The 18,605-nt window shown below is 44.4% G+C and overlaps 1 protein-coding gene across 8 annotated transcripts in view; it reads right to left on the reverse strand.

Annotated features, from left to right (window-relative positions):
* ADGRF5 (adhesion G protein-coupled receptor F5) overlaps nt 1-18,605 on the reverse strand; it is a 98,744-nt gene that overhangs the window by 48,942 nt on the left and 31,197 nt on the right. For 7 of the 8 annotated variants that reach the window (XM_045543698.1, XM_045543692.1, XM_045543694.1 and 4 more), the window contains exons 2-3: nt 6,588-6,713; nt 182-236 (exon numbers count right to left, since the gene is read on the reverse strand). In XM_045543698.1, coding sequence (XP_045399654.1) covers nt 182-236; nt 6,588-6,689 — 157 coding nt within the window. In that variant the 5' untranslated portion in view covers nt 6,690-6,713. Of the gene's footprint in view, nt 1-181; nt 237-6,587; nt 6,714-8,607; nt 8,621-18,605 lie in introns of those variants that run through there. The other variant, XM_045543693.1, reaches the window with a different exon arrangement.

Here is an 18,605-nt window from a genome sequence, read left to right on the forward strand (position 1 = left end):
CATTTAATGTCATTCGATAGAGGATGGAGTTGCTTTGTAATCACTTTTAGCAATTGAACTGCACTATTTGACCCTGACGTGCTTGGAGGCTGAATGGCGTGGATCACAGCATTTAAAAAAGTTGCACCCTATGTCATTTGATTAGACTTATAGGAGAGATTGCGACAATGAGTTTACATACCTGCTCGTCTTTGCCTTAGTGGCTCTTCACCGGCCAGTTCATGTTCGTGGAGAATCTGAAAGAACGTTTGAGAAAATTGTTAACTAATGTTACTTAGAGCAGTATTTTCACTATAGTTTTCTGCCCACATACCCCTAAGCGTTGGCGCTGAGCTTAGGGCTGCAGATTTTGGGTTAGCACCGCGTGCTCAGTGGATGCTGGGCACTTAGCAACTGGATGGTTGGGAGAACGAAATGGAGTCACATCCGTAGTGTGTTCTAGGAATTCATTTTGTATAGACCAGTCTCTAAAGCCAGGAGCGGAAAGAGATCACCATTAAGTTTCTCAGAGTTCCTGCAGTTTGCATCCTGTCAAGAACTATAAATTATAATGTTGTAAACTTGTACTTTCTGCCTAAGACTTAAACCCTGAGTCATTCTAGTGACCTTTGAGACAAGTCTCACGACCTCTTCTCAGCACCCAGCTTGTCCCCACCTCAATACTTCTGCTGTGTTAGGGCTGTTTAACCATTGTTTGTGCTTAGAAATTATTTTTTCCATCTCTAGTCCTTTTTCTTCTGGATGTTTCTCTTGCTGGTTTCTGTGGCAGGGACTGAGAGAACCAGCTCTAGAGTCAGACTACGTGGGTACATGGCTGTGCCACTTACTATGTGACCTTGGGGAAGTTACATATCCTCAGTTTTCTTTTCTGTAAAATGGGAATAATAATAATAGTACCAACTTCACAGGATTGTTATGAGAACTAAGTGAAATACAATATGGCACATAGTGAGCTTTTAATAAATTTTGGTTATTATTCTATAGTACCGTGGTTAAAAGCAAGGACTCTGCAAACATTGAGTTCAAACCCTAGCTCCACCATAAAATGGCTGCATGACCTTGGGCAAATTACTTAACTTCTCTATGCCTCAGTCCTTACCTACAGTATGGGGATAAACATAGCCTACCTCATGAGGTCATTGTGAGGATCAAATGATTAATAAATGTAAATCGCTGAGAATATTCTGATGACATAGTAAATGCTATTCATGGATGGGGCATCATGCTGTTCTGGGGGCATCATTCACATGGCCCCTCTGCACACCGCCACCTGGCTCATCTCTGTGAAGCTCATTTCCTTTCCATAGGTAGCTTTTTTGTCAAAGAACTGGCATTGATCGCCTTTGCTAATGGGATCACCACCAGCTCTGTAGCTGGTAACCAAGCCTACCCCTGACCTCGACCTGACACAGGTTTCCTCGCTCCCCGCTGCCTGCAGGCAGGTTTTCCTGCAAGGTGCTTCCCAGTCCAAACTCCCTTCAAGGTTCAGTAGAGAAGCCCCACCTCTTTGAAGCCTTCCCAGACAGCCCCTGCCCACAGAGACGTGGCCTTTACCAGGAATTCCACCCACCCATGACTACCAGGTTAGGCAGAGCTCATTCTGCCATCGGGGTTGTCTGCCACTATTTTCTAGTTATGTCACATCATAACAATCACAAATATAATAATTCCTAAGATGTATTCAGCACCCTGTGCCAGGACAACCTACAAGGTAGGTGCTGTTGCTATCCACATCTCACTGATGAGAAAGCACAGGCACAGAGAGGTCCGGTAACTTGCCTAAAGTCACACAGCCTTCAATGGCAGAGCCAGGATTCAAAACCAGCTAGCCGGACTCCAAAGCCTGCACTTGTCCACGTTGGCATTGCGTCATCTTATCAGCACGGACCCTGGGAAACCTGTCTGTTTTAGGGAGCCAGTCTCTCTTTACCTAGCACTTCTCTTTCTTTATTACCTCCTCCTCCCCACTTCTCCTTTTCAGTGACTAGTTCCCTTGGCTTGTCTCCCTCCCCTTAGTAGGAGCAGATCAGATGTTAGCCATTCACACCCCCCCTGAGGTCTACATGTTCCCCTCCCAGTTAGGAGACGCTGGCTGAGGAAAGCATTAGCATCTGTAGGAAGTGAGGAGGGGCTGTGAACCTGACTGTTCATAAATGTTCTTGAAGAAATAAACAGAGGAATGACGGATAGTGATTGGAATTTCAAAAGCCCAGTTGGTGCTTTATTTGCAGAGGTTATTGTAGATACACTTAAATATGCAGGAACTGAAGGCGCAAAGTCAATGTATAGGGCTGGTTCCCGCCGGCTTCCCCTGGAGACTGCCTTGGCTCTGAGCCCGGGCGGGAGGAAGGTTCTTCCCTGCATTCCTGCCTCCACCCTCCCTGGGGCTTGGAGGGGAGGAAACGGGGCGCAGGTCACACCAGAAGCTTTCTCTGTTCACACTTCATGGCTGCAATTAGGGGACTCAGCCCCGGAGAACGTGACTGCCAGCAGTCACCTCTGGGCAGCTCTCCCAGGTTGAGTTTTCATTCTGTTTCCCAGTGGGACTAAAGAATTGAAGTCTTGCCATGGTCCGTTGTGTGTTAAAATCAAGGTTTATTTCAATTTAATGCAGAGTATTTCAAATCCTTGTGAGAGCTAGGGTCACTTGCCTCCTCTGTCCCTAATCTGATTTAGAGGCCCGGAGTGAGGTGCAAGAAGCTGCCTTTGTAACCAGCACATCCCTCCGTGTGAGGCCACCTTTTGGACACACTGCTGTTTGACAATTTCTTGAATCTTTATGATGGTCATCTGGAACTTTCGGGGCACATCTTTGCAAAGTGCTGCTTCTACAACCCTGTCGCCTCAGGCCTCTCTGTTGCCCAGTGAGGATTCACAGCTTATGAGACTAACCTGCTTTTTATGTTAAGCCCTGCAGTCACTGGAGATGATGGAGGAAAAGGCACACTGAGACCAGAGACGCCCCTGGGGTGTGGGGGGTGGTCACGGTAAATGCCCTTGACCAGCCCAGATTTAAGAAGGTACGAAGAGCTGGCTGCCAGGTCAGGGGACCCGGATTTGAACAGAGCAAATGCTAGAGCCCCACCACGGACTGGATCCCCCTGCCTCGGATTCTCACGAGCTGGAAAGGTCAGTCACTGCCTCTCAGCCTCAGTTCCGCACATTATGAAAAATAATACGTGCCCAGGCATGTCAAGCGTGTGGTGCAATCTCTGGCAGTGGTGTGTGCCTGCGTGTCCTGCTGGCCTGGGGCTCCCTGGGGACCAGTCTTGCCATCCTGAGTCCTCACGTAAAGCCGGTTTGGGGAACTGTGAGACTCCAACACTTGCCCTTTCTCTTCAACTTCCAGAGCCCGGTTCCCAGCAGGGGCTCTCTCAACACTCGGCTGGGTATTGGCTCCAGGCAAGGAAACAGAGCTCCAGGGGACCTCCCACTGCTGGCCCTGTCTGTGTGGAGGGCCCAGATGAGCCACAGTGGCCAGCTCTGTCCGGAGGGAATTTCCTGACAGCCCAGCTTCAGAGGAAGAGACAAGGTCACCAGTTCCAGGAAGCGCCCCACCTGTCGGGCATCATGACTTCACAAATAATTGTAGTGGTGATGGGCTGGGTGGCCTGGAGAGGGGATGGGCAATCAGTTAGGAACGGGCTGGCAAACGGGGTGGTCGCCAAAGGCCTCAGCTGTCCCAAATCTCACCCCTACTCACCAGAGCCCCACCACACACTCCGTTTCTTGACCTGGAACCTGAGATTTCACATATTTGCTTCTGTGTTGGATAATCGAGCAAGAATCCTATTACAATGTTTCCTCTCATATGCATGTTAAGATAGATTTATTTGTGCTAGAATATTACAAGTAACCACAAATTCATAAGCACTTGGGATCTACGCTAGTCACTGTGCTAAAACTTACGTGTATGAGAATGTTTCCTCCTCACAACAAATGGATAAAAGAGATAGTATTTATTCTCATTTTATGTAGAGGAAATAGGTTCAGGGAGATGAAGACACTTGACAAAGTTTCCAAAGCTAGTGAGGGTCAGAGACAGGCTTCAAATAAGGCCTGAGGCCAAAGTTGAGAGTGCACAGCCCTGCGACTCCAAGTGGGGCAGGGGCCAGGGCAGCTTGTCAGAAACCCAACCTCTCAGCCCCTCCCAGGCTCACAGAGCTGAAATCTGCATTTTAAGAAGGTCTCTGAGCGGATCCATGATCACACTAAAGTTTGCAAAGTGCCGGGCTACATCATCACAGTTTAAAACCCATTCACCCCTTATTTGTATATTCCTGTTCATAGCAGCATTATTCAGAGTAGCCAAGAGGCAGAGGCAACCCGGCTGTCCTCCGATGGATGAATGAACAAACAGATTGTGGCACGTACAATGAACAATATTCAGCCTTAAAAACAAAGGAAATTCTGACACAGGCTACAACATGGATGAACCTTGGGGACAATACACTAAGTGAAAAAGCCAGACACAAAAAGGCAAATACTGCCTGATTCCACTTACTTGAAGTGCCTAGAATTGTCAAATCACAGACACAGAAAGTGGCATGGTGGGTGCCAGAGGCTGGGGGGAGGGGAAACGGGGAGTTGTTTTTAATGGGAGTAGAGTTTCAGTTTGCAAAATGAAACAGTTCTGGAGATTGGTTGAACAACAATGTGAATATACTTAATACTACTGAACTATATACTTTAAGATGGTTTAAGATGTTAAATTTATGTATGTATTTTACCATAATTTGTTTCAAAAGCCTGTCACCACATGCTATACTTCAGAGAGTAGGTCAGCCGTGGGAAGTGGCTGGCAGCTTAGGGCAGTATAAACGGATCAGCCAGGCTCGAGTGCACCTTTCCAATAGGGTCCTTAGCCTTTGGGTTGTATGAAGATATTATACCTTGAAGGGTAGATCTATGGAGGAAAATTGGGTCATTTGCGGTAGGTGGTGGGAGCTTCCAGGAAGATGAAGTTCAAATTCCAGCAGCAGCCCTAGGAGATCCCTGGCTTATCCCCTATGCCACTACGAGGGCAGACCCGGCAGAGCTGCAGCCAGGAGCACTAAGAAACTCTGAAACAGGGGCAAAGCTAGCCCCATCGCCGAGATCACCTCAAGCTCTGGAGTTCGCCCCACATGCCGTGGATAGACAGGGCTCTGGGCTGACCTGTGAATTCACAAGAAGTGTAAATATTTCCTCCCTCTATTTATATGAGCAGACTGCTGCATACGACTGTACAGGTTGTATCCCGCACACTGGAGTTTGGAAGAGGAGACACACCATGTATCCTCCTGAGTCATGAGAGCAAGAAAAAGACAAAGATCACCTGGGTCAAACCATGAAAGATCCAAAAATGGAAAGAGGAAGAAAGTGCACAGTCAGGAAACAAAATCCTAAAAGATCAAGCATTTTAAAAATGATATCAAATGTGCATAAATTATACCCCCCTAATTTGCTCAGATTTGGTTTGAAAGAAAAAGACCTCAAACACATGTTGTTTACAAGAGAACCATTAAAGCAAAGTAGTATATAAAGGCTAAACAAAAAATAAAGGGCTAAGATCAGGCAAACAAATACAAAAGCAGAACTGACAATTGAAATAGACAACAAAGACTTAAATTAAAACATACCAAGTAGGACAAAGAGGGACATTTTATAATGCAAAAAATGTACCAATGAAGCTCTAACGATAGTGACTGACTAAAAAAAAAAAAAATAGAACTAAAATATGGGAAACAAAAGAAAAGTAGAAAAAATACTATTACAATGAAATAAATAATAATAGCAAACATTTATATAGCATTTATGATGTGCCAGACACTGTTCTAAGGCATCTTATAAATATCAACTAATGCAATTTTCATAACAATCATAGGAAATCAGTACTCCTATTGTCATCATCTTACAGGTGAAGAAACTGAGACAGAGAGAATTGTGTCAGTCTCCTAATCTTCCCCAAGCAGTAAATGCCCTGTCTCTGGTGCATGGAGACCCTAAGTAAGGAATAACCCAATAATTCCCATAAGGAGGAAGGTGGTACTTAGCACTTCCTTTACTTAAGCTTAACTCCCATTGACTTTCCAAAGACAAATCGCTTGGATAATTTGTCAGCAAAGGCTTAGATGATATCTATGATCTGTTCAGCTTTATCAAGCAATGATTGTGCTACACACCCACGTAGATTGACGTCTTTAGTCTAGCCTGGTGCTCCAATTAAAATGAATCCTTTGAGAACATACATTCTGCTCAATGCTCCAAACCTGCTTTGTTGTCATCGTTAACCCTTTTGCAGAGTGGAAGCTTCAGGCCTAGATGTTGCAATTTAGCTAAGGAGGGAAGCCTGGGAAATCTCTCACACTGATTTCAAAGTCTGGTAAATTGTAGCCCAGTAAATACGCTAAAGTCTGTTTATATTCACTCCCTTCCCCCCATTTGCAATATTTGTTTAAATGTTGCAATTAGGGGAAGAATTTTTTCTTCCCCTAAAAATTTTTGTTCCCTAAAATTTTTTTAAGAACCATTTTCCATCAGAGACGCTCCCAGGAAATCAGAGAAAATGTGACAGGAAAAATGATAGCAGACATAGATTTACTCACCAAAGGATGAACAATGGCTTCTAAATTCAAGTTCAGTGTAGCTTGGGAAGAATAAATCACAATAAGCATGAAGCACACAGTGGCTCTCCTTGGGGATTTCATTTCTTCAAGTTTGAGTTGCTTTGCCTGAAATGGAAATATGATGGCTTAGCGATAGAGCAACTTATTTGTTAAACAGGGAATGAACTAGCAAGCCCTGTCTTGAAGGTCACGCTGCACAAGGATCTTTTCAACAGAGAGGGGAAGGGAAGGAGGAGCATAGAGGAACTTGAGAGAGCAATCTCCGCCCCAGACCCCTGAGAAGATGGTGTTAGGGAGGATGGGGGTGAGGATGGTACCTGTAATAGTACAAAGGTAGCAGGTATCTGGGTACCTTTCCTCTATACATGGAGAAGGAGAAAGAAGGGAGAGTAAAGAGAAGGAAAACAAGAAAAGGGGGAAGACTACTCAGGAAGTTTAACACTGTGATGTGGTACACATAATATATGAACCAAAGGATTCAGAGAACACTCTTCACTTTTGTGACATGCAATGTACTTTGACATTTTCAATTCGATTATATCCTATCTTACCCCCTGTTTTCTTTTAATTCTGGTAGCAACCCACTAAACTGACTTCATGACTCATTAGAATGAAAACTTCTGGACTTAGTCCTAAAATTATAAGTTGTATTTTATAGTATTTCATAGTATAGGGCATAATATAGAATATTAGTATCATGATATATTCCATCTTATGTATTGATTTTTGAAAACTATCTCTTTATAATGCTGGTGATGAAAATGAAGCTTTTTGGTGGCCAAATGAATCACTATTGCATTTAAAAATTAGAGTATCATATGGGGTAATCCCAACCATACCAGGGCTGTGGACCAAGACAATCTATTTTGTGTAGATTCCTTTCCTTACTGGCTTTTCTATGCCCGTGTCTTGTTTTGAAAAGAACACAAGAAAAGAGGCAGAAGATATGGATGAGGATCCAGGATCACTATAAACCAACTGTGTATTTATGTAAGTCACTTGTCTTCTCTAAGTCCAAGTTTGCCAATCTGTAAAATGAGGATAAATATACCTTTCCTAATTCTCTTACAGAGTTTTCTGAGGCTTAAATGAGATGAAAAGCCATGAAGAGCTCCAGAGATGCAGGCCACAATGATTATTACTCTGATCATCAGTGGATTCCAGAGGGCGGCCATCAGGAAGGGCAGGATTTGGCACTAGTGTTGCAGGGAGTGCCAGGGAGCTGTGGCCAGGATAACACACTGATGACGGCCAAGATTCACATGCCAAGGAAAATTGCATTGCAATCACTAGCTGCCAACTGCCACCTTTTCGTCTTCCCCAGTGGAAAACTGGAAAACAGATCCAATTTGCAAATCTGGCAATCAAATACATTTTTTAAATTCTGCAACTCAATGGTTTTGGGAAAATGCTTTGGAATTTAGGTTGTGGGAATAGACGTTTCAACTATAGGGAAATCACAGAATGCATTGCTTAGTTCTCTATTAGAGGTTTTCCCTCCCTTAGTGAAAGGGAGTGGGCTTTTGTGTTCCCAAATGGTTAGCTCTGGCCCTATTATATAAGCCATTGGCCAATACTGTCCTCATCTCCACCAACTCCCACCTCTTCTGAGATAGTTCTTGATAAAATTAGCATGCTTTTCTCTGTTGACTCATTTGTTGACCGCCCCCACAAAAAATCACAAGTCAAAAGAAATAGAGATGTAGGGAGGACCCCACTGTCGGTTGGGGGTGTTCTCAGGATGCAAAAGAATGATTTGCAGTGTCAGTTACCCAGCAAAGGGGAGGGGTTCTCCACTTGAAAGAAAGGAGAACACCGCCACTTTGGGGGAAAGGGAATATTCAAAATATCTTACCTACTATTTTACAATAGTATGACATTGGCCTGACCAATGAGAACAGTAAAGTGAAGTGAAGGGAAGTGAAATGAAGATCACTTCAGCTTTGGGGGTTGCTGCCACATTTGGGGAGAGACCTGCAGACAAACTTTCCTTACTTACATCAGTAATTTGACTAAATCCTCCAGCTCACAGGTGTTCTCGCCTGTAAAGAAGTCAGTGGAGACTATTGAACTTGTCCAATGGGGAAAAAAATCCCTCCCTATTCATCCAGTTAAAGACATCGAGCGGCCTCCCACATTCAAGGCAATGTGTCTTCAGCAGAGTCCCTTTAGTTGTAAGTCCCCTAGACGCTCATATTCATCCCAAAATTCCTGGAGTGAAGGGAAGACAAAAACTGAGAGACACAAAGAAAGAAAGAAAATCCTCAGATGTTGTTCCCAATCGCTTTCAAATTAAATCCTGGACACTCTATACTAGAACTCACTGAGCTGTGTGGGCCAGCTCTTTCTCAGAAGCTAGGAAATATGACCTAATCCTCAGTATTAACCCCCGTGGCTCTGAGCAACTTCCTGGTCTCCTCTGACTCTATTTTCCTGTCTGTGAGGTTAGAAGACAGTGAGAGGAAAAGAAAGCACCCCCTGACATCATATGCCAGGAACATGTCATTGGGGTTCTCAGCAGCACTGCATTTGCAGGGTGAAGGGTCTGGGTCCCTCGAAGTGATCAGTAATGAATGACATTCTTCTGCAGAGGGATTATGCACCAGGAGCCTTCGTTGTGAAACTGGCTTGTTCTCCCAACTCTTAGAAACAACCAGTGCTTAAGACCAACTCCTCTCCTAGAAGTGCTTCATCAGCCCTGATCCGCCCCCATTTTATTTGGGGTAGGGGGGAGGTGGCGGGAAGAGAAGAAAGAAAACAGGCTTGTGTGCCTTGCACGTTCAAAGCATGTTCACAAAATGGCCACATCTGTGAAGTCTGCAGACCCAGTGTCCTCATCAAATTGTGCTTCCAAGATGCTTCCAAATAGGACATAGTGGGATTCCTTCTGGGAATTATTTACTCCCTAAACTCTACACAGTTCCGCCTTCCCATACTCTAGTATTCTCACCCCTTCTCTCTCTCTCTCTCCCTCTCTTTCTCTCTCTCTCTCTCTCTCACACACACACACACACACACACAGACACACACACACACACACACACACACACACACACACAGGTCCCTCAGTTTTTCAGATGAGAAAACTAAGGCTGAACAGGGCAGAGTGACTCAGAGGCAGCTGGAGACTGAGTCAGTCAGGACTCCAAGAGACTGGCCAATTGTTCTCAAAATTCCAGCTAATGATATTGCCCATCCACAGTCAGGCAGACCATTTCTGATGGGACTGGGTAATAATTATTGGAGGGGAGGATGATTATAGACCCCTGTCTTATTGGGTGCTCACGATATCTAGGCATGGTGCTAAATTCTCTGATCTACAAGGATTATGCCATTAAAGCCTCTGAAAGTTTCTATGGTCATGCTAAATTATCCCCACTCTTTTTTTTTTTTTTTTTTGAGACAGAGTCTTACTCTGTTGCCCTGGCTAGAGTGAGTGCCGTGGCATCAGCCTAGCTCACAGCAACCTCAAACTCCTGGGCTTAAGCGATCCTTCTGCCTCAGCCTCCCGAGTAGCTGGGACTACAGGCATGCACCACCATGCCCGGCTAATATTTTTTTCTACTTATATTTTTAGCTGTCCAGATCATTTCTTTTCTATTTTTAGTAGAGACGGGGGTCTCGCTCTTGCTCAGGCTGGTCTCGAACTCCTGACCTCGAGCGATCCTCCTGCCTCAGCCTCCCAGAGTGCTAGGATTGCAGGCTACCCCTACTCTTCAGATATGAAAGTGGAAGCTTAGAGGGATGAGTAGCTCACTAAGGCCACACAGCTGATTTGTGGTAGTGGCAAGATTATAAACCAAGCAGTTTATTTCATTAGGAAATAAAAGGATCGTTTAGGCTAAGAGATCTTCTTGGTAGAATATTAACAAGAAAAAATGGAAAATTTTCTCAATAAAGACTCCTGACCAGGCAAATGGAAAAAAAAAAATCTAGCCTTACTTCACCACTAATTAGCTGTGTGATGTGGGACAAGTCACTTCACCTCTCTGAGCCTCAGTTTTCTTATCAGCAAAGCCAAAGATTTGACTGTACTCAATGATTTCAAAATTGGGGTGCAGGAGTTGGCCTCTGAAAGTTCCATTACTGTTCTAAGAGTCTAAAATTCCTCACAGTTATTTCAACACAAGTGCAATCTCACTCATGTTAACATCTGAGCCTAATTGTGACTATCTCTTGCAAGAATTCACCTCACCTCTGACTTACTGCACAGTGACTAGACTCCAGGCCTTCACTGCCCCTCGTGTGCACCACAGCAATGGCTTTCTGTCTTCTCCTCTTGGCCCCAAGAGGGACGCAAGACTGATCTTCCTGAAGCTCTCGTTTCATGATACTCTCTGCTGGGTCCCTCATTGCTCTTAGAATAAAGGCAGTCACTTTCACTGGTCCTCCAAGCTCTCTAAGACCTGGATTTTATTCTTAAGACTAACCATATATAACAAGCATCTACAATATTTTCATTACCGAAGTTGGTTGCTTTTTCATAATCTAAAATAATGTGAAAGATTTTCCAGTGCTCATTCAAAAGTAAAAACACAAAAACCAATCTTTGAGACTTAATCTTCAGAGTGGAGAGGTAATTACCGTTAAACTATTTTTCAAAATAATCCTGCCATTTATTTGGTTTGTTACGCTCCATCTTTTCCTGTTCCTTAGCCCTAGCACAATCTCTGCACATTCAAATTCTGCCCATCCTTCGATGTCCAGGCAAAAAGCTACCTCCCAGATGGAGGTTCCCAGGTCTGTTCAGCTATAAATAGTCCCTACTTCCCCTGAATACCTACACACACTTAACATAGGCCCTTAGCCTTCCTGCTTGTATTATATTTATTGTTGTAAATTACATAGTCAAGGAAGTTGAAGAAGATGACCAAGCCAAGATGACTGGGAATGAGACCAGAGAGGCAGGAGGGAAATAAAGCTAGAAGAGAATCGTGGAAGACAGGGTGGGCCGAGTTTCAGGGAGGGCGAAAGGGACTACGTCCAATGGTGCAGAGAGGACTGTTAAGCAAGGGACTGAGAATCCTCATTGGATTTGGAGTCATGATATGCTCTTAGCAAGGGGGCATCTCATTAGGGTGGTTGGGGTGGAAATCATATTGGGTAGAGTTGGAGTGTGTGTGTGGTGAGGATGTGGACACAGTGAGCACTTGAGACTCACGAAATTTGGTTGCAAAGTGGAGAAGAGAGAGTGTCTCCCCAGATGTAAGCTGCTTGGCTTTCATAGCCCACCCAGCAGGTGATGTGATATGCATGACTTTCTCTTTAGGAAAAGAACTGACTGTGCTGCATACTAGGGCAACATCAGGGGAATCCATGCCTCTTGCTAACCGTGGCTTGTGGCCGGCTACCTAGACCCGCTAATGGACCCTTTGAGAGACGCCAAGGGCATTTCTCCTTACACATCCCCTCATGTTCTGGGGTATAGACTATGTCCAGGCAGCCCTTTTAAAACATGTGCTTATCCAAATAGAGACTAGGTGACAGGCTCAAACAGAGGAGCACATATGCCATTCTGCTACTGAGAACAATTCAAGGCAGAGTTCCCCTTCACGGTGGATGATGAATGCTAATACCAAATTTCATGAGGACTGCCATTGCAGATTTCACTGTGATTATTACTCTTTGGACATCTCCATGAGGCACGAAGATGCCATAAGAATGGGCTGTCATCAATAACCTGCCTCCCGAATTGTAGAAGTACAGATTACAAATCCTCCAGTGTGACTGTAAGAGCCCGCCTTCGAAGACCTGTATTTTCAGCTGCAGAGGTGGTTAAGTCTTATCTTTGCTGACCTTGTTTAATTAGATGATTCATCTCTTGCACGTGCAGAGCTATAAGCTAAATATTTATTTAACACAAGCAGGAGACACAATACCAATCAAAGAACTGCCTTGAAGAAATTTTTTCTTTTCTATTTCACTTTCCTTTGCCTTGAAATCAGGTCCCGCAGCAGCATTGTGTCAGGGCAGCCCGGTGCTATCAGATTACAGAGGAACATTTGTTTGTACACAATGGGGTCAAGTTTTCCAAAACACACTGCACATGTGGGCAGTGTTGATAACCTTTTATCCTTCTCTCCCTGTTGTAAGCTGCTGGCAGGTTTTAACCTTTAAGCAAGAGATTGCCATCTTTATGAAAACATCGAGTTCCTAACTCTGCTCTTATCGGGTCTATCTTGCATTAATTTACCATGTAGAGGGGTTTCCCTAAACCCTGGCAAAACAATGGGTGGTGGGAGGGGGCAGCGGAGGGGGAACGTGGCCAGGGTTGGAGGGGTGGGGGATGTATTCCAATTGCAGATGGAGGATAGCCCTGTGGCTGGCTGCAGGGCTGGATTGAGCATCAGAAGGCCTAGTGTAGGTTTAAGCCTTAGAGTTCTGTGGTTCTACATTTATTAGATGAGATCCAAAATAATACTGGAATATTTTACTACTACTACTACCACCGATGAACCAATCAGAACAATCTCTGACCTCTGTAGAGGAGCAGGGGGCTAGGGGCCTCCTGCTGGGCCCGATATTAGTGATGCATTGCTGGACAGTGGGGAGGTCTCCCGAGGATGCTGTGGGAGGGGCTGGTGGCTGAGGCAGAGGTGGGGAGGGGGGCTTGGGGCAGGTGTTATTTACCACGTGGTTTAGAACACGCCAACATCTTAGCAACTGGCAGGGCGGCGTCAGCCTTCTGCAGTTCCTCCCTTTACAGCCCTCGTCCACGCCATCTCCCTGAGACCAGGCTTTGCTGTACTTGGCCAGTGACTTCTCTTCTAAATTTTCATTTCCCTCTCTCGAGATTTTGTTAGATTTGAACAATAATGTGTGTGCTACTTACTCAAAATGAGAAAGTATTACTTTGCCTCCCTCCCCACAAAAATGCAGTCCCCTGAGAAGCCCCTGCTATTTCGAGATTTCCTCCATCTGGACAATCTGACTTTAGCCCTCACCTCACTATGAAAAGCACTTTACAGAGGCAAACCCACGGCATTTTCTCCAGTCCTTCTTCCTGGCTTCCTGTCTACCTACTGCCACCTTCATTCATTTCTTGCCTCCTCCTCTGTGGGCTCCTTCACCTCCTCCCAGTTGGTTCTCTGGGCTCCCTGTGGGGTGTTCGCTCTGCTCCTCCGCCTCCCTTGACCCCATCCCCGGCACCCTGCAACCGCCTCACTGCAAGCCCTGCCAGGTACCTCTCCTCGTCCTTGGCTTTTCCCTGGACGCTCTGTCCCTTAGGGAGCTCACCCACTCCCACAGTTCTAATTGCCAATTTATGTGAGAGTTCCCAAAACTGTATTTCCATCCTGACCTCTCTGCCGGATACTAGGCATGTCCTTCCAACTATACTACTTCCACCTGTGTCTAAATGCGACTCATCTAAAACCGAACTTGTCTTCTCTTCCACTTCTGTCTCTTCCCAGACCTGCCAACTGCCGGCTCCATTCTCTGGTTTCCCAGGCTCGTGGCTCCACAGGTGTTCTCAGACACAAGAAGAGGGGACAGGGGTAGAAGCAGCAATTCAACCATCACCAACTCCTGTTAATGACCTGCTGCTGATGCACCCAGAGCCACTCTGTCGGTTTGGACATGATCATCTGACATCTGTATGGTTGCGGTTATCTCCTGAGTGAGCCTTCTCCCTCCTTTCTTCCTTGACCAATTATCCAACACAACAACAGCAGCTGATTTATTCTCCTAGAACACTATTGTTCCCAGATTGGCCCTATATCGTATTTAAATACTTGAAACATTCTCAAGTACCCAGAAGATATTTAGGCTAATTCACCTGGCAAGCATCATCGCCACAACCTAATGTAATAACCTTTGCCAATTTTTCTTCCCTAACACTGGGATATAGAATAGACTGACCCACTCACAGGCATTTGCTGCACCTTCTTCCGCAAATTATGTCATAAATATTAACAGTAAATATTGGTGGAATGAATTGCTACCTTTCAGCTTCTTCTCACACTATTCTTGGCAACCAAAATGCTCAATTTCTCCTTTCTGAGCTTTACTCACCATTTCAGGTCTTGCTTATTATCTGGTAACAACAATTGCCATGATTTATTAAGCACTTGCAGTGTGGCAGGCATTAGGCTAAGCACCAAGCATGCACTAGGTTCATTTATTCATTATAATCCTGTATTGTGAGAACTATCATCGTCTCCATTTTACAGAGGAAGAAACTGAGGCTTGGGTAAACAGAGGACGCATAGCAACTGGCCAAGTTTGCCACCCAAGTCTGAACTCTAACCTTTATAGCATATTGCCTCTTTTCTTATCTTCCCCAGAGATACATCTTTCCCCTGAATACTCTGAATTCCCTCCTCAGCTACTCATCTGGCCCTGCCATGTGGATCATTTTGCAGCCCTATGTGGTTTTTGTAGCCTAGGAATCAGGCATACAGACTCTGACGTCAGATTGCCCGAGATGGAATCCCAACTCCACTACTTGCTAGCTTTTTGCCTCAGGCAATTTACTTAACTTTTGTGTATTCCCTTCTCTATAAGATAGGAATTATAATAGCACCTGAGGCATGGGTTTATTGAAATAACTAAATGAGCTAAGAATCTTTATAAAGTACTGAGCATGGTGCCTGGCACATCCTAAGTACTCAGTAAACAGTACTCATTAAAATTCTCAATGCCTGTACCTTGCTTCCCATTAAGAGGGTAAACTAATTCAGGGGAAAGATTCTCCGCCTTTGTAATTCCACAACATTTAGCAAATCTCTCCAGCATAGGAGACTCCACTAGGCTGTGATTTTAAAGGTTTCACTTTTGTGATTATCTTTTAGGAAACAGGCAAGATTCCAATTATTTTAACCATCCTGACCAGAGCTATACAATGTGAACTGAAATACTGAGCTGGTAAATAACTCGTGAATTCATGGTTTGCCCAGAGCCAATGCATATATTTCACTCAGCAAGCCTTACTGGAGCACCTTCTCTGCAGATAAATACCAAACAGCCTCTCCTAGCGCTCTCTATGAAGAAAACAAGCATTACACCCATGAGATATTAACTCGAACTATATCAAGAAATATCAAAGGGGAAAAGGCTGCAGGGGCACATTTTATGATTAAGAAACAGCCCTGACTTATTGTCTATCTATATTTAGTTCAACTCAAAAAGTGGCAGATCATGCAAAAGATAATTAGTATTCCTTTTTTTCCTTTTTCTTGGGATTGGAACACAAAAATGATAAAGTGACCTTGAGTAAATGTATGACCCCACAGTCCTCTGGCATTAGAAGAGCACATCCTGTTTACCTAGCACATTGAATCTGATTGTGTAAAATCCACAAGCAACAGGGAGCCAGTGTATCTGCAGGGAAGTCAGTGGGGTTGCTCCAGTTTAGGCTGGAAAGACAACACCAGACATCTCCTCTTCATCTCACCTGCAGATGCACTTGTGCCTATGACAAACAGCAGCAGCTAGAATTCTAATGCATGATGCTTGCCGCTGCTGCTACTTCTGGCCCCAACTTCTCAAGAGTATTGCCTCTGCTTCCCAGTTTAGCCACTGTATCCCTAATAGCCAAGTCTCAGTGATTCTCACCCCCAGCTGCATAATAGAATCACTTCGAAGATTAAAAAAAAAAAAAAATACCATGCCAGGCCCTTCCCCAGAGATTCTGATTCAGTTGTTCTAGCAAACTGGGGGGACATTGTTTTCTTTTTGTTAAAGCTCCTGGGGTGACACTAATGCACAGCAGGTGTTAGAATCTGCTAACCTCTGGACCAGGCAGTAGTTTGGTCTACCTTCAGATTCAAAGCAAAACATCCACCACGTGGTTACAAAGGTGACAGAGTCCGGCCAATCACATTAATTCTCTATGCCACACGGCTTTTATCCTCCCACTACTGACCGAGAATGGGGCTGAAAAGCCAGCGATTTGAGTTTCTTCTCATCTCTGGGAGCAGAAAAGATTCTTCACACAAAAAGACTCATTGTGTGATGCTGGGCAAATTAATTAACCTCTGAATCTCTCATTTTTGCATGCCATAAAATAGGAATACGATACCTGCTTTACCTGCAACATGGTGAAAGAAGAGATACGAAAGTCTTTCGAGAACTAAAAAGCTGCATACCCATACAAGAGATTGAATTTATAATATGTAGAGGAGATGGATTAGCCTTATCAACCACAGTAATATTTTTAACTGTTAAAAATGCCCCCAAGTACCACGTGGCACAGTAAAGAACATTACTGTGTTGTAGTCGTTAAAGCCATACTCAGTGAACGCTTTTAGTCTACAGGGTCTCAAGGGAAGCCTGTCACGTGGCCAATACTGTGCAGTAGAGTGAAATTATTAATTGGATTACCCAGGGATTTGGAGAACAGAGAAAAGAGGGCAAATTTAACAGGACCTACTGGCCAAAATCTCCAGTACCTACTGGCCTTCTAGTTTTGGGTAGAGAAACCTTGAAAAGTACAAGAAAATATTACAAAACAGCAACTGAAAATGTTTTGTAATTAGTCTTGGGTTTGACATCGCTAATTGTACCTTCTTTCCAAAACCTCTCTCCATAACCCATATCAACTTGTTCATAGTAATTTTTTCGTTAATCATGTCTCTCCTAACAATATACGGGGGATGGGAGATGAGGCCACATTTCACAGAAGACTAAAAGAGATGGAAATCTGTTACATGCATTTATTATCCATCGATTAAAAAGGGAATCTCTCTCACCCTCGCCCCATCTTCTCTGGGCCAACCACTTTAGCTAGCTAGCTAGCTATCGTCTGTTTTATCTATGTATCTAGTTAATTGCATTTTGTTTTATTTTCCCTCCTTTCATTTCCAGAACGAGGCTACCTCTGAAGGCCACCAGGGAAAAGTCCAGACCACTAACTGGCAAATCTAGAGTTTAACCTTTGGAAGGTTGTTATTAATATTAATTTTAATTTCCAAAGCTGCAACTAACACAAAAATAGTAACGGTAAAAATGAGCAAAACTGTTTCAGACTTTTCTAAGTGTTAAAAGAACTATTCATGTTCCCTGTGTATCATTTCATCCTTTCACTGAGAGTGAGGTGTTGTTAAGCATCATCCCGTGAATCTGACAATGAGAATTTATTGTACTCATGTGCAGGCTTATACTAAGAGCTGGGAGGAACAGAAAATAAAGCCTTTAACCAGTAACACAGCAAACTATTAACAGGACAATCTTTGGGGAGGGGAAAAAACTGTATACTGGGGGTGCCGGGCTTGAAAAACTAATAGATAATTCTTTTATAGTAAGAATATGTTCATGTATTACTTGTGCAATTCAAAAATTCAAAAAAACCGACTACACTAGCCCTCTAGGAAGGGAAAACAGAGCTACAGTGGAGCAGCAGGATGGAAACAAGCCACACATCGCAGAGCCCTTCATCCTTCCTAAGTGCTCGGAACAAGTCTGCCTGGCCCTGAAGCCCCGATGCTGTTCCGGACAGACGGACGTCCTTCCTGGGGCTGAATACAGACTCCTTTTTCCCGCATTCCTGGGTGAGAGGTTGCAGCTTGCATTTTACGTTTCTGAGTTCATCCCTGGCCCTTGCAGGACTGTCTGAGAGCCGAAAGAGCACCCCAGCTCCTCCCGCCGCCGGGGTGCAGCCGCCCCTTCCTCGGCACAGCCACAGCAATGGCGAATGCCCGTGGAAATGCTCATGGCCAGGCAGCAACGCGGGAGTTCATGAACGCTCTGGTTCTTATAGTATTTTCTGGTTCAGAGATGACAGAATTCACTTTAAAAAGAAAAAAACCCATCTATGATACAGAGAATCCTAAAGGATCCCAGCTAGTTGCCTGATACTCAATCTCCTTTAACATAGTCTCACCAACTTGACCAACAGCACAATGCTCTTGACCTTCCCAGCACGCACGCCACGGCTATGCAAAAGGAAATCAGGCAAAGAGGATCACAAGTGGAAGACGCCTTAAGAGAAGTGACTTAGATGCCCCTGAGATCTTGCTACAAAGGGAGACAGACCACAGTCGGAGAAATGCCTGTTAC

The sequence above is a fragment of the Lemur catta genome, chromosome 2 (genome assembly GCF_020740605.2).
Source record: "Lemur catta isolate mLemCat1 chromosome 2, mLemCat1.pri, whole genome shotgun sequence".
NCBI lineage: Eukaryota > Metazoa > Chordata > Mammalia > Primates > Lemuridae > Lemur > Lemur catta.